Genomic DNA, 15,439 nt, shown 5'->3' on the forward strand with positions numbered 1-15,439 from the left:
TATAACGTAAATATTTGATACTAATAAAGAACAAAAATGAGTCCCGTCCCCTATTATGCAATAGGGCCTTCTAGTGTCAAAAGCATTTGGGCCATGCTATATCAGATGTTTTCTAAAATTTTACCAACATCATTTTTTTTATCTCATTTTTTAAACATAAGTTAAAATTCCAAAAGGATGTTGTAATTGTATGCCAGCGGATAAGTCTATATTGTTTTGTAAATATTGCATATTTTTCCATCAATAACCCGAGTCTCGCGAGCATTACATCCATTGTATGCAGATGTCCAATTAAAATAAAATAATTTATTACTAATTATATATTTCAATTTATTACTTACGTAGACGATTAAAGTACATGATAACCTTGTTGGCGGTGGAACGGTCAGCCGAGACTATTTCTGTTGGTCAAAGCCCAAGGCCCATACCTCCGACTGTTCGAAGTGTGTATCGTCCGCTTTAATGATAAAGAATAACATTGTAAGGCAACATACGTGAGAATTCTACAATAGATTTTAAGAGTGTGTGAAGTCTGCCCACCCGCACTAGGCCATCGTGATGGACTAAACCCTAAAACATTCAGAGTAGTAGACAAGGCAAGTGTTCACAAGTTGGCAGTATATAATAAATAATAATAATATCAGCCCTGTAATATATACTGTCCCACGGCTGGACTCGGGCCTCCTCTACTACTGAGAGGGATTAGGCCTTAGTCCACCACGCTGGCCTAGTGCGAATTGGTAGACTTCACATATCCTCGAAATTCCTATAGACATCTTCTTAGAAAAGTCAGAGGTGTGTGGCAGTGGACGATTCCCGGCTGAAATGATGATGATGATGATGATTCAAAACTGAAGAAATTGCTTATTAGAATTGAAATTGATTTAAAAATAACACTAATAGGAAGCTAATTTTTATCCCGGGGAAATATTTTCCCTCGAAAAAGATATCGCGCGGGCAGAACCGCAGGCAAAAATGTATAATATATTATTATATAAATGAATATAGTTGCACTTACAAGACATACACAAGGTCAAGACACATCATAACAATTATTATTACAATTAAATGTTACTTATAAAACTATACTCATTTACTAACATTTCGCTGGCTCATTATGACAAGGTTCTATGTAATAATAAATATTTAAAAAATCCAATAATGCCGTGGTAAGTGGGAATTAATGTTTTATTGTATTTTGTGTATACGGCGAAGTCTTTTGCAGTGAACATTTTCAATTATTGCAAAAAACAAATAAAGGGGAACCATTACGTAGTCTTTTCAAATTTTCACCAACATGAAAATGTTTAATAATTTTTTTTCCGATATAAGTAAAAATTAACATAGAACCTTGTAATAGTGAGCCAGCAATTTGGTATTAGAAGTAAGATAAAAAAGGAAACAATGTGTAAAAAAGCAAACAAAGTGTAACACAAATGCAGCTCGGGCTGGTAGGTAAAGGGAAAAAATATACTTTACTTAAAACAACGTGAAGAACGTGTTGTCATGATTTCTTAATATTAGGTAGTAATACAACAAAATTGATATTTCAAAATTAAATCCTAGAATTTAAAGTCATATTTGGAATTCGATTTTGATCTTAAATGTAAAAAGAACCTAATTTGATGTTAATGTCAAAGTGAGTATTATGAAAACAAACGTGATGTTCGGTTTGCTTACGATAAGTTAGGTCTATTTTAGCATTGGAGACGAAAAGTGAGTTGTAGTCTAAAAATGCACTATTAAGAAATAAATATCGCAATTTTGAGTGTAAAAAACCTGTATTTATTCCAGTTTGATATCAAAACATCAAATTGTAATGTCTTAACTCAGAATTATAAGTCACTTCTCTATAAAACAGTTAAAGGCAAATCTATTTAAAGGCGACCTCAATAAACTAAGTTACTTGCAAAAAGGCTGGCGAGTTGTTTTTTATGAGCTTCTCAACTAAAAATAAGTGTGCGGGTCTAAGTTATACACTCAAGAGTGTAATATGAAATAATATTTTTTCTTATTAAGTTTGTATACAATAATATATAAGTTGTATATATAAGTTTATCTTGATCGATGCCTCGATATAATCGTAACATACGACATAGCTTTAAAACAAGAATCAAAAATATCTTTGGGCCTTGTGTTCTTAAGGTTTAAAATGCTAAAGCCATAGCTCAAAGAAAAACATTGTGAAATTACAAATCAGACATTTTTTTTGTAGAGGCACTTGAAAATTTAAATTGTCGACTGATGACAAATGGTTGACAGTCGACGCCAGTACCGCAGGGTTAGTAAATAATTCGGAACTCCAAATTACGTTTCAAACTTCTCACTTCTTCTATTTCAGAAACTCACTTTCATAGTAGTTTAGTGATAGGAAGTTGACATTTGCGGGACGCATTATATTGCTTTATTTATTCCACTTATATTACATAACCACGAGGTACACGTGCAGTTATGCCGTAGGTATTACCTACCAATCAATCTTTAAATGGAGCTCGATAAACGGAAACAAAGAATAAATAGTCAATTTTACTTTCCACCGCTTCTAACTTGACACACACGCGACAGAGTGAGCCAGAAACCTCTCTGGAGACCATAAATCAATGGTGCAGATGTAACCGGAGTCTATGCCGCTAATTTACAGAATATACTATATATATAAGTATATATTACGCCTGTTTATCGGAGGCGTTACCGAATACATTACGCGAGGGATGCCATATGACGCTATGTGGCGCTGATTACTATATGTGCTGGAATCTTGTTTATGTTTGTATACCTTTGTTTGGACTGAAAGAAGCATTATTTCGTAGCACAGCAAAAGATGGGAAGTACATTTCGTTGACTTACGATTACAAGGTTCTATATTATTTTTTGCATAAATTTAATTATATATATATAACATTATTCTATGATTTTTTAGTATAACTTTGCAGAAATCTCGAAACATAAATAGAAGAGAACCATGATTTATTGTCTTTTCAAATTTGTATCTACACGAAAATTTGCAATAATTTTTTTCTGACATATTTAATAATTAACACAGGTTCTTGCATGAACCAGCGAAATATCAAAAGAAGAAACTTATGTTGCTCGACTGTCAGAATTATGCCGGCCTATCTAATTACATTAAACCTAGTATTTTTTTAAAACAGATCCGATAATGTTCTAGAATAACATAGAAAATTCACTTCCTGTTAAGTTCACCCGAGCAAAGCCACGAGCAACACCTATTCTCAAATACACTTCTTGGTTACATAAACCCAAAGACATTAAACTTTATAGTTAGTATAGACTGGACGTCAGAGCCAAATTTTTACTCCAAAAGTTATTACCAATTGATAATAAGTCGCTCTTATTTGAAATTCCCGGATAAGAGCGTCCTTAGATATTTATACAAAAATACTAACAGAAAATATTTTAAAATTCGAATTAAAAATGTGCAAATCATGAAATGAAAAAAAAAAGAAGTATTTTACATTAATGTTTTGCTATTTCACGGTAGATCGAGTAACCATCATATAAGCGTAAAATTTTTGTATGACAATCTCCCCAATGTCCTCTCTATATAATCTTAAAACTCTTTGCATAAAACACAAATTAAAAAAAAGAACACTTCAATGTGTGTTCATTGAAGTGTTCTTTTTTAAAATTTATGCTTTAAAAATTCACTGCCCTAAAATATTTTATACTTGCCGTTTGTTAATGAAACGAAACGCGATAAAAATAACCAAGTATTTTGAGCAACCGCACTTTGACAAGTATTTCGGTGCTCATTTTAATGTTTTACCAAGGTATTTTACGTTTACGTTATAATTAGCTCGCAGTGCCATAATACTTTGAAAATATTCTAATCAAATTAAAATACAGGTCATTTTACTGTGGAACTGTGCGGTTTTTTTACTTTATTTATAAGACGAATACCTATAGTCCTCTGCACACTAGAATAAAAATAAATATTACATACTTACAACTTTTTTTTTACTGTTTAAAGACAAAACAGCCAGTTATACAAGCTCAATATCTTGTTTCTACATCCGTAAATAAACCTTATTTTTTTTTAAATATAAAAACCTTTTATGTAGTTTCCTTTAAGAACTGCACACCGGATACATAAACTGGATGAACTAGTGTCCTCAAACTGGACTAGACGTTACATAGCTGCAATTTTATCGTGAATCATTCATCTATCGAGTGTCCTCGGGGATTTCGCTTGAGCAAACTAAGAACGGGGCCACTTAAAGCCTCCATCATGGCGGTATCACTGAAATGCGTTTCAATTTATAAGAATGTTCTAAAATTGAATTTTTGAATTTTCAATTTTTAAACTTCGAATGATGGAAATAACTGGCAGTCTATTGCATTTTTAGAATGCCTGTCCAGCTATGTGGAGCAATTAAATATGAACAAAGAGAATTTTATTAAATACGGAAGGATGGATACATTTAGAGCAGTCCTATTACTGTACAATAGGATTTTTTATTTTGTATTTATACTTCTATACTATTATATAAAGCTTAAGAGCTCTTTTGTTTGACTGAACCGCTTATTGCAGGCACTACTGGTTTGAATTGAAAGTGTTGGATAGCACATTTATCAAGAAAGGCTATAGGCTATATAACATTACGCTATGACCAATGGGGGCAAAGCATCAATGCATAGTGTTGCAAAAACGGAAAAAATGTTAAAGTAATGCAACAAACATGTCTGACGGAATTGTTCCTCTTAAGAAGTTAAAAAAAAATATTTTAAAGCAATGTCCCCCGCCGCATCTGTCTGCCTATTTTAACGCGATAAACTCAAAAACGGATTTCAATGAAATTTAGCAGAGAGGTAATTAAGACCCTATGAAGGACATAGACTACATTTTATCTTGGAAAAAAAACTATAATAGAAAACTTTTACCCGCAGGCGAAGCCGCGAGCAAAACGTAGTGACAATATAAAAGAAAACATTTTGCAAGATTCATTTTATTTCTTACACCGCCCTAAAATCCGTAGCCCTGATTAACTACCCCTATATGAAAAACTTCAAAGAACCTCTTATCGTACTGGAATTTCCTTCGCATTTCATTTAATTATTCTCTTACTTTTATTTTATGCGTTACAGAATCCAAGTACTGATAATTAAACATCTCATACCCACTTTTAAAATTCCGCCCGAGGTCAAAAGGCGAATGAAAAAAGTGCCCGAACGCCCATTTTGTACTTGAAAATTTATTTTCAAAGTCCTCAAGTCAACGACTCTCAAAACCTGCAAAGATGATGTCGACCCGACATCATCTTTGCAGGTTTTGAGAGTCGGTAGTATTAATGGAAACTTAACAAGAAGGTTTTAAAAATAAAAGCTTATTTTTTTTACGAACGAGGGGTTTTAAAAATGTTTTCCATTTAAGCCTCTTTTGGTTTTATATTAATAGTAGTTTAAAAGAAAATGTAAAAAAGAGAAAATAACAACGGGGCCATTAAAAATAATATAATTTAATCAATTGTTGATATTATCAACCGCAGGATGTCGATTGGTGAACATAAGCCTCCCCCAAAGATTTCCATATTAATAATAAATATATTAAACATTATTATATATCCAGTAATTTACTAAGTAGCAAACTAGGATTAAGCGGCGATAGCATAGTTGGGTGTGGAACGGACTGCTGAGGCGAATTTCCGCAGGCTCAAATGAATCATGTATATATTCTTTGTGAATTGCTTTAACGGTGAAGGAAAACATCGCGAGGAAACCTGCATACCTGAGAAATTCTCTATAGGAATTTTCGAGGGTGTGTGAAGTCTATCAATCCGCACTAGGCCAGCGTGGTGGACTAAGGCCTTCTCCCTCTCAGTAGTTGAGGAGGCCCGTGCCCAACAGTGGGACAGTATATAATAACGGGTGGATATTATTATTATCTTAATATACTAGGTAAGTTATTTAACATTTTGTTGTAAACCTACGTACTTGTTTACAAATTTACCTCTTCGTTATCAAGAATTATAACAATTTCAGACAATTTCAAAAAAACAATTTCAGTTTAATTATCTAACCCAATATACACCAAAAATTAGACTACTAGATTTGTTACTGTAAATGATAGTTTTTACGGGATGTACGGATACTAAATATTTAATTGTAAGGCAATTTACTTTAACCTATTTACCAGCGGAATGTTTGCCCGCAAACATGACAGCTACATGACATTACGCGTGACACGGGAATATAATCTTATTATGTAATATATAATAAGGGGTTAATGGGTTAATTAATGTCAAGTTTGTTATAATTAGTAAAAATTTTTAAGACTTTTCGATCTTTATGTTTTCGGGTGATCCAGTATCTGGCAAAAGTTATATAATGCTGATAAAGAATTGCCTGTGAAATTAAATCAACATTACCTTTATCAATAGAGAGCTATAGCAAGCCACGGCGAGACTTCCCGAAAGATTCCCAGACCAACTTGTTAGAAACGGCCTGCAGCAACCTGTACCCCTATGCTGTAACATAGAACAAACAAACACTCATCAAGTATAGCCCGAAGGGATAGGTAGTGGTAACCAGGTAACTCTCTTCCTACCAAGTGATTCGTCCCATGATGTGATAGGGGGTGAATGTCATACCCGGAAAAAATTCTAGTCTCCGGGTTGATATTGAACAAAAATCTCAAACATCTCTGTCCGACTCAGGATTCGAACCCAGGACCCCAGAGCAGTGGTCGTACCGTGCATTCAATACAACTAATCCCCGAGGCAGTTTTTTTATAGAACTAATGAAAAAGACAATGATAACCTCTATATTCGATTAGTTTGAAAGAAAACTGCCTTGTAAGCCCTTGAACACACAATATTGTATTACCTATTCTTACTAAAAACAAAAGGTATTGATCCATCATTTATCGTGTACACTTTGCTTAACCGGTGGTATGTCACATTTTCCCTCTTATTTCCTAATAATGCGTATATACATTATAATCTTTTCTTACGTGCTTCTATATTGAATTGGGAGGAAACGCCGCATCAATAGGGTTGGCTCATAATTGTCCCCTTTTATAATGTCTTGTTAAAGAAGTCGATGGGAATTTTGCGTTTTTCTTTATTGCTTTGAATGGCGAGACGAACTTGTCGTTCGCCTGATGGTAAGCCATACGACCGCCCCTAAACAGTAGAAACACCATCCAACACCTTGAATTACAAAGTAATGTTTGTGATTCCACTGCGCTTGTCAATCTGAAACATTTATTTGTTTTAAATAAACATTTATCATCATCTTTTGAACAATATCTTTAGAGGACATGAGATTTTAAGTCTTATTATGTCCAGTAGTTACACTGGCTACAATGTTCTTCAAACCGGAACACAACAGTGACTACACACTGCTGCTTGACGACAGAAATAGACTCGTTACCCGTACAGTTATATATATAAATTTCGATCTAAATATCAATAAAAAATATTTTTAATTTTACACGCTCTAATGCCAAAACGACTACTCGAAGAGAGCCATTTGTAGCGGCAACATCACACTTTCACTCAGAAATAACCCACGTACGCATGATATTCGCAGTAAACAACAAACTTATAAAAATCTAATAACTAAAACCGGGACTTTTTGTAAAAATATCTATTATTTAAGAATTATTTTTGACACAATGTTAGCAAAGGTAAAGACGAGTATGTGATTTAATTTAGTAACGCAATGTCGATATTACCTTGTACAATACCGGATTGTTATTTTTATAATGTACGTCAAAAAGGAATATCGCAAAAATAATCGAGAAAGCGACAGTTGGTAACTTAACGCTAACTAGACGTCTCAAATGAACCCTTATCATTCAAATCAGAGCAATCAATTTGACATCACGTCAATATTTAAATATAAATTTTGCATTACGAATTATTTTCTCAATTTGTCAACCCTGCTCAAACGCCCAAACAAACATCCGGGAATTACACCCACCGTATATCAACTTTATCCCATTGCCATAAAGTGTGTTTTAGTTTGACATCACAAACGGGGGTACAATGGCCATACAGCGGTTGGATTACATCAACCTTATGCTCTTACAATATGATTCAATTTAGACCAGCACGGGATGTAGACACGGTGAATGTAATCCCAATCCTGTTTGCTTAGTGAAATAACCTTCTGTAGTGAATGATGATACGATTTGTGACGTGGAATAATGCAGAGGCGTTGACAATCGGCAGCTGAATACTAAGGAGTGTAGATAACACCTCATATGTTACCTAAGCCGATATGGAACAATGGACAATGAACAATATAATAACAATACACAAACTTATGGTGGTAGGAAATATTTTACATCCGCATGCATAGCGACCACTTACACGAGATGTTAAAACCTGGGCCCTTATTCTGTATGATAGTGAAATCGCGTAACGCGGCCGTGTCACGTTATCTTCGAGAAATGTGTGTGGAATGGTATTCTGTAAGCCAAATTTCTATAGTACTAAACATGATGGGTTGTGTTATATGCTTGTTACACACTGTCAAAATAACGTGCGGGATAGAGAACAAGGCCCCTGTTATAGAGGCTAAAGAAAGTGTGTAGCGTTCCGGGATCAGCCTGTGTATATCCGATTCTAACAGGCATGATTGTGTCGACTGCCGAGAGGTAATCATCTCTTGTTAGTCGACATTTTAAGACTCGGTTCCATTTACCCAGGTGCAGAGAGGTCACTTTTCCCTGAACCTTTAAAAAAAAATGGTGCATCCAGTCTTCGGCGTGCATATTTCGTCCCATAATGCGACAGGACCTATCGCCATATCAGGCACGAATTCCAGACTTCAGGCTCATAGAGTAGTAAACCTAATATAACTTTGTAGGAATCCAACCTGAGAATATAAAACATATTAGTTAAAGATTTTTCGGCAATTTATGGCTAGTTACCATAATACCTATGTCGCAGCTGTGCTGCCAACTTAAAGAAAGGTTTAAAAGGATGTTCTGCGCTACAGTTTGCAAAACAAGAAACTATAAATCTGATTTTCAAATTTAAATAATAACAGTAATTTACTTACATTTTTCAAATAATTATTTACTAAGGGTTGTTTCGCTGTTTCATCCTCGTGAAAATCCTCTAACATTACAAAAGTCCTCAAACCACTATAGCAGTCCACAGCGCCACCAGCACGATGACAGCACAAACTATTTAAAGCAATCCATTATTTCCCATGGGAGCAAAATACCAAGATAAAAAGTAGACCATGTGTTAATCCAGGACATGATCTGTCCGTGTGTCAAATTTCATCTAAATCCGTTCGGTTGTTTCCATATTTTTTTTCTAACAAACATCCAAACATTTTTACAAACTTTCGCATTTAAAATATTAGTAAGAAATATGCTAAAGAGTATTATAATATTAGTAAAGAAGTAAAATGAGAATATTAAAAAAAACAAGAAGCATCAGCATCTAATAGCATAAGAGGAAAACAAAATAGTAGTAGGTCACGTGTTTCGTAACCGTTATTTATAATAATAAACTGATTCTATAATAATTCGCGTGATGGTGGTATGTGTGTGAGAGCGAAAGGTATTCAAATTCGCACGCATTTGCCGCCAACTAAATCGACCAATACCGCTGGCCAACGAGAGGCCACACGCCCGCGCCATCCAGCGGATGACGCCAGTAACGAAAGTTTGGTGCATCGATGGCGGCACGTTCCCCGGCGCGCTTCATAATTAATACAATAACTGTGAAAGTATAGATTTCCCAGGACCCATAATCCTTACATTGTGTGTACTAACTGTGTGTGGTGTCCTGACAAACGTGACGGAGTGCAGCAGTATAACCAAGGCGGGTTCCTGACGTCGTGTGGCAGTGGCAGATGTGAGTACTTGCATGCATTTTCATCGTCACGCGAATATACGTCAATGTCCCTATGTATCATCACGATACATATTTTGGTGCCGAAACCCGGGAATAGCGATCATAATTGGTCAGCTATTTCAATCATTTAGTTTGAGTTATTTCGATAAATTTGTCTCAATAGCCGAAACATTACGATAACCCGCCATTACTCGCTTCAATACATAGTTTAATCTAACTTTCCAGTAAAGGCATATGATTGTTTGCATACTTAAAACCTTAAATTTCGTTGTGTTTACAATTGATTTCTGTAATAACATTCATTTCCATGCGGTTTAGGTAACAAATTATTATTTGTTACGCGCTAACATTAGGTACTTATAGCGGCGCGCATACTTCGTTATTTGTTGTAAATCGCCAACGATACACGTAGTTTATTCTAATAATAATAATTATTATTTGTGTGAGTGGCTATTTCGTTGTTACAGTTAATCATTGTATATTACTTTTCCCGATGCAAACAATTAAATCGTATTTCGAATAAAATCCGCCATTTTGCAGTTTAAGTTGCGCCGACGTATATTTGCCGCTTATGTATTTAAATAGTAAATACATAATATTCAAAAGCGTTCTCGTACTATAAGCCGATGTGTTATAATTATATACGTTAGTGTTAATTGTGATTTTCTCGTCTCGTTACCGTCGATACATCTATTCATTTAAATTCGTTAGTGTTTCGTCGCGTTTCGATCCTCTCACATTTTCACCTATTCATAATAATTATTAGCACATACAGACCGGCTTGTACGCAGATTCAATTCGGTATCGGTTTTAATACAAAAGGTGTCGTTCATCCGTATTAATTCTAGCGACGTCTATTTATTAAAACATACACAGTTAGGTATCTACCTAAGTAAAAATAAGCGGCAAAGTACATTTATATACTTTCGTTACTGTCGTGTATACATATATACGTAAGCCATTCGGTCACTCCTACTGTTGTCGTAATAAATACGTTAGTGCTATTTACTTCAATCGTTTTAACTAATTCGTATAGTACTATTTCTCGCGACAAACAAGTTGAGTTGTGACAACTTTTCGTAGATATATAATTATTGTATTATATATTTAATTTTCATTTCATTGCGTAATCATTAGGTATTACATACCTACTTATACGTTCATTCGTTCACTCATTCGCTGTGCCTACTATTCAGACTCGTGCGTTGTATTATCCGGTGTTGTTTAGGCATATTTATCGCGTATAACGCTTCCATCCGTAACGGGGTAGGCTGTGAGTATAAACTTTTTTAAGTTTAACATTTCGTTTAGTCGATTTAAAAATCGTTTAAGATGTCGTATCGTCCGGTACGCGTTTGTAAACCTAAAGGGCGTGTTACTAAGTCGGCAAGTTTAGTTCGCCCACATATTCAGGAGTTGCCTGTGCTTCGCCGCAAGCGCACTCTGCCCTTAAATCGTTTAAAGAAACTTCTCGAAGTTGCTAAATTAGCAAAGGATGATGAGTCATCTTTAGATTTGTTTAGTATTCAATTTTCCGCGTTACCGAAATTAATTGAAAGTTTTGAAAGTGCTCATTCGGACATTTTATGTGTTATCAATGATGATGATTCCGAACACGAGGATGAAGTACGTGACGAGTTCGATAATATTCATTTTGAGATTTTGGCAATCCATCGAAAATTATTTCCCGAATCTAATTGTAAACCGTGCGATAAGAAGGCGAATTGTTCGTCCACAGCAGACGTTAAGTTACCTAAAATTAACTTACCATCGTTTTCCGGGGAAATAAAAGAGTGGCCAAAATTCTTTGATTTGTTTAACTCGTTGATTCATAACAATGAATCGCTATCAGACACGAAACGTATGCAATATCTCGAAACATGTCTCAGTGGGGATGCATTAGGTGTTATTCGATCTTATCCCATTCAAGGTAAATACTATCGCAGTGCATATGAGGCGCTGGTCGCCAGGTTTCGAGATAAGCGAGAATTAGCTTTTACGTGTTGGAAAGAGATATTAAATATTAATTTGAAATCTCTGTCACCTGTCGAATTTCGGCGTAATTTGGATTTAATAAATGAAAATTTAAACGTATTATCCGGTCTTGACCTTCCTACTCATGAGTGGGACTTCGTTCTGTGTTATTTAGTATTATCGAAATTAGATACCCAGACTCGACGTTCTTTTGAACAAAAGCAAGAGGCTACTGAATTGCCGCAGTATCAAGCGCTGAAAACCTTTTTGTTTAATCGAGCTGATGCTTTAATTCGCGATAACCATTTTTCTTCGAGTAGCCAGGTTAGTCCTGATGTAGGGAAACCTTCAGACAAAGCTAAGCCACTTAAAAGCGTATCGTCGAGTAATTCGAAGTTTCAGAAGAAAACCACAGTATTTCTTGCAAATAACACAGATAATTCCGTATCCAACAAGAAACTCAGTTCATCTTCTTCTCATTCACCTGTAGCGATATCCGTAAAGTGTTCATTTTGTTCGGGTGATCATTCGATAAACAAATGTAATAAATTCGTACAACTTTCAGTCGCGGAACGCAGTAACCATGCGCGCATTCATCGTTGGTGCTTCAATTGTTTAAAACCGTCTCACAGCGTCAAGGATTGTAAATCTTTGTTCAGGTGTTATAAATGTCATAAACGGCATCATTCACTTCTACACGAGGAAGGAGCGTCCACTCCTTCAAATGTGGTTTCAGATGGCGAATCACCGAATAATCAGGTTCGCGTGTTGACTAGCATGCGTGAACATTCTTTTGTTTTATTATCCACAGCTATTGTCCAAATTCGCGATTCATCGGGACATTTTCAATCGTTTCGAGCCTTGATTGATTCTGGTAGTCAAAGTCACTTTATCACCGAAGATGTCGTTCATCGATTAGGTCTCATCAGTAATTCGACGTCGAATAAGGTTAGTGGATTGGGTCATTCATCAGCTCCAGTGTCAGGTATAGTACATCTTGATATTGGGCGAAGCGATAAAGCTCTCTTTACCATCAAAGCCTTGACTTTGCCAAGTATCTGTGGTAAGATGCCATCAATTCGACTTGATAAATCTTCGTGGCATCATATTAAAGCGTTGCAGTTAGCAGACCCAAATTGTCACAAACCTGGTCCAGTCGATCTTCTTATAGGTGCGGAGTGCTTTGCTTCGCTTCTGTTGCCGGGATCAATTAAAGGTGATTCCAATCAACCGTCAGCTCTTAATTCCGTATTCGGTTGGCTGCTGGTCGGGAATGTCGGATACGTAGAGCCTGAAGCACACTCGTTCTTCGTTCATGAGGAGCCACAACTTCATGATGAGTTGAAGAAATTATGGCAGCTGGAGGAATTGAGCGTTTTTCCTTCGAAACCTCTCACCGTCGAAGACGAGAGATGCGAGCAAATCTTCAAAGACCTTCAGGTAAGGGATCCCGCTGGTCGATACATTGTATCTTTGCCTTTCAGAAACGAAGAGCACGAGACTACCTTTCCCGGATCTCGTGATACAGCTTTGAGGTGCTTTCATTCAATTGAGAAACGCCTCCTCAAGAACATGGAGTTGTATGAAAAATACTGTGACTTCATGAAGGAATATCTCGATCAGGGTCACATGAGCCTTGTACCGACTGAAGAATTGAGTATTGGAAAATACTTCATTCCTCATCGTTTTGTACTCCGTACGGAGAGCAGCACTACTCCTCTTCGTGTTGTATTCAACGCCTCCGCTAAAGATGCGAGAGGACTATCTTTGAATGATGTGTTGCTCGTAGGTCCTAAATTGCAAACGAATATTGTTGAAATTCTTCTAAAATTCCGCGTTCATGCTGTTGTTTTCACCGCAGACATGAAACAAATGTACCGACAAATTCTCATTCGAGCGTCTGATCGTGATTATCAGCGCATCTTCTGGCGATCTAATGTGGACCAACCCGTGCAGGAATATCGTCTTAATACCGTGACCTACGGCGTGTCTTCCGCACCTTTTCTCGCATGCCGTACTGTCAAACAGCTGATTCATGATGAGGGTGGTGAATTTCCACTTGCGAGTCAAGTTTTGGGATCCGATGTTTATGTCGATGACATAATAACTGGTTTTAGTAACGTTCGTATGGCTCAAAATGCGAAAACTCAAATAATCGAACTTTTGAAAAGGGGCATTTCGAACTCAGAAAATGGGCTAGTAATGTTCCTCAGTTACTCTCTGATTTACCACGAGAATATTGCTTAACCGATCCTGTATCTATGGATGTTGACGACAACCCTACTCTCAAGGTATTAGGTCTTAAGTGGGATCCTTGTAATGATTCGTTCCTTTTTTCAGTAACTCCTCAGCATAAGAAATGTTCGAAGCGTAACATTCTTAGCGAGCTTGCACGTATATACGATCCACTTGGCTTCCTGTCGCCATTAATTTTGGTGGCAAAGGTGTTGGTTCAGCGCCTCTGGATCCTTGAGATAGGTTGGGATGAAGACCCTCCTAATGATATAGTCCAGTTTTGGTCTCGATATCTTGAACAATTACCATTGTTAGAATCTTTACAGATTCCCCGTTTGTTTGCTGGACAGGACTGTATCTCTTGGGAGTTACACGGCTTTTCAGACAGTTCGGAAACAGGTTATGGTGGTGTGATTTATTTACGAACCGTGAACGCTGAGGGTAATATTCAGACCTTCTTTGTTTGTTCAAAAGCGCGAGTCGCACCTACAAAATCCACTTCCCTTCCTAGGTTGGAGCTTTGCGCTGCAGTTCTTCTTGCCGACCTGCTGAAATTTGCCATGGATGTTTTCTCGTCCCGGTTAACATTTACTGGTGTTTTCGCCTGGTCTGATTCTACCGTTGTACTAGCGTGGCTTCGCTCTCACTCCTCGCGCTGGAAAACTTTCGTTGCGAATCGCGTTAGTCACATTCACGAAGTCATTCCAGACGTTCACTGGCGCCATGTGGATTCCGAAGATAATCCGGCAGATGTAGCTTCTCGTGGTCAGCTGCCATCCGATCTCGTCAACAATAGCTTATGGTGGGCGGGTCCCGCCTGGCTTCGCTCCCCCTTCTCAGCAATGGCCACAACTTGAAATTAATCCTAACGAGGACCTCCTTCATTTTGAGGAAAAAGCTTTAAAAACGTTCTTTACCTCCGACGATGCGAAGAATTCCTTTATCGACACTCTTCTCATTCGTTATTCTTCGATTCGGAAAATACAGCGTATCATTTGTTGGTGGTTAAGATTCATTAGATTTTTACGAGATAAAAATATTCGTTGCTCAAATCCTTTTCTCGATCGTGTTGAGCTTCATGCCGCTTTGTTGATCGTCGTAAAGCACAATCAACAATCCTTTTTCGAAAACGAAATACGCCAGTTGCGGGAAGGACAATTATTAACGAAACAGATGCGTAAGTTGAACCCCTTTCTCGATGCGCAGGGAATTCTCAGGGTGGGCGGTCGCCTTGCAAGATCCGGCCTCGAATTCGAGCATAAACACCCCGCTTTACTCCCTCGTAAATCCAGGTTAACTTACCTTGTTATAGAAGCCGTTCATCGTGAAAATTGTCACGCGGGCGTGAATACCACGCAGTATCTTCTTTCGCAACAGTTTTGGGTATTGTC

The 15,439-nt window shown here is 36.8% G+C and overlaps 1 protein-coding gene across 1 annotated transcript; it reads left to right on the forward strand.

Annotated features, from left to right (window-relative positions):
- Nucleotides 1-12,881: 12,881 nt before the first annotated feature.
- Nucleotides 12,882-14,060, forward strand: LOC119188593. Its single transcript, XM_037436313.1, has one exon. It carries the CDS (start codon nt 12,882-12,884, stop codon nt 14,058-14,060), a length of 1,179 nt encoding a protein of 392 aa, XP_037292210.1.
- The last annotated feature ends 1,379 nt before the right edge of the window (nt 14,061-15,439 follow it).

The sequence above is a fragment of the Manduca sexta genome, chromosome 7, assembly GCF_014839805.1.
Source record: "Manduca sexta isolate Smith_Timp_Sample1 chromosome 7, JHU_Msex_v1.0, whole genome shotgun sequence".
NCBI lineage: Eukaryota > Metazoa > Arthropoda > Insecta > Lepidoptera > Sphingidae > Manduca > Manduca sexta.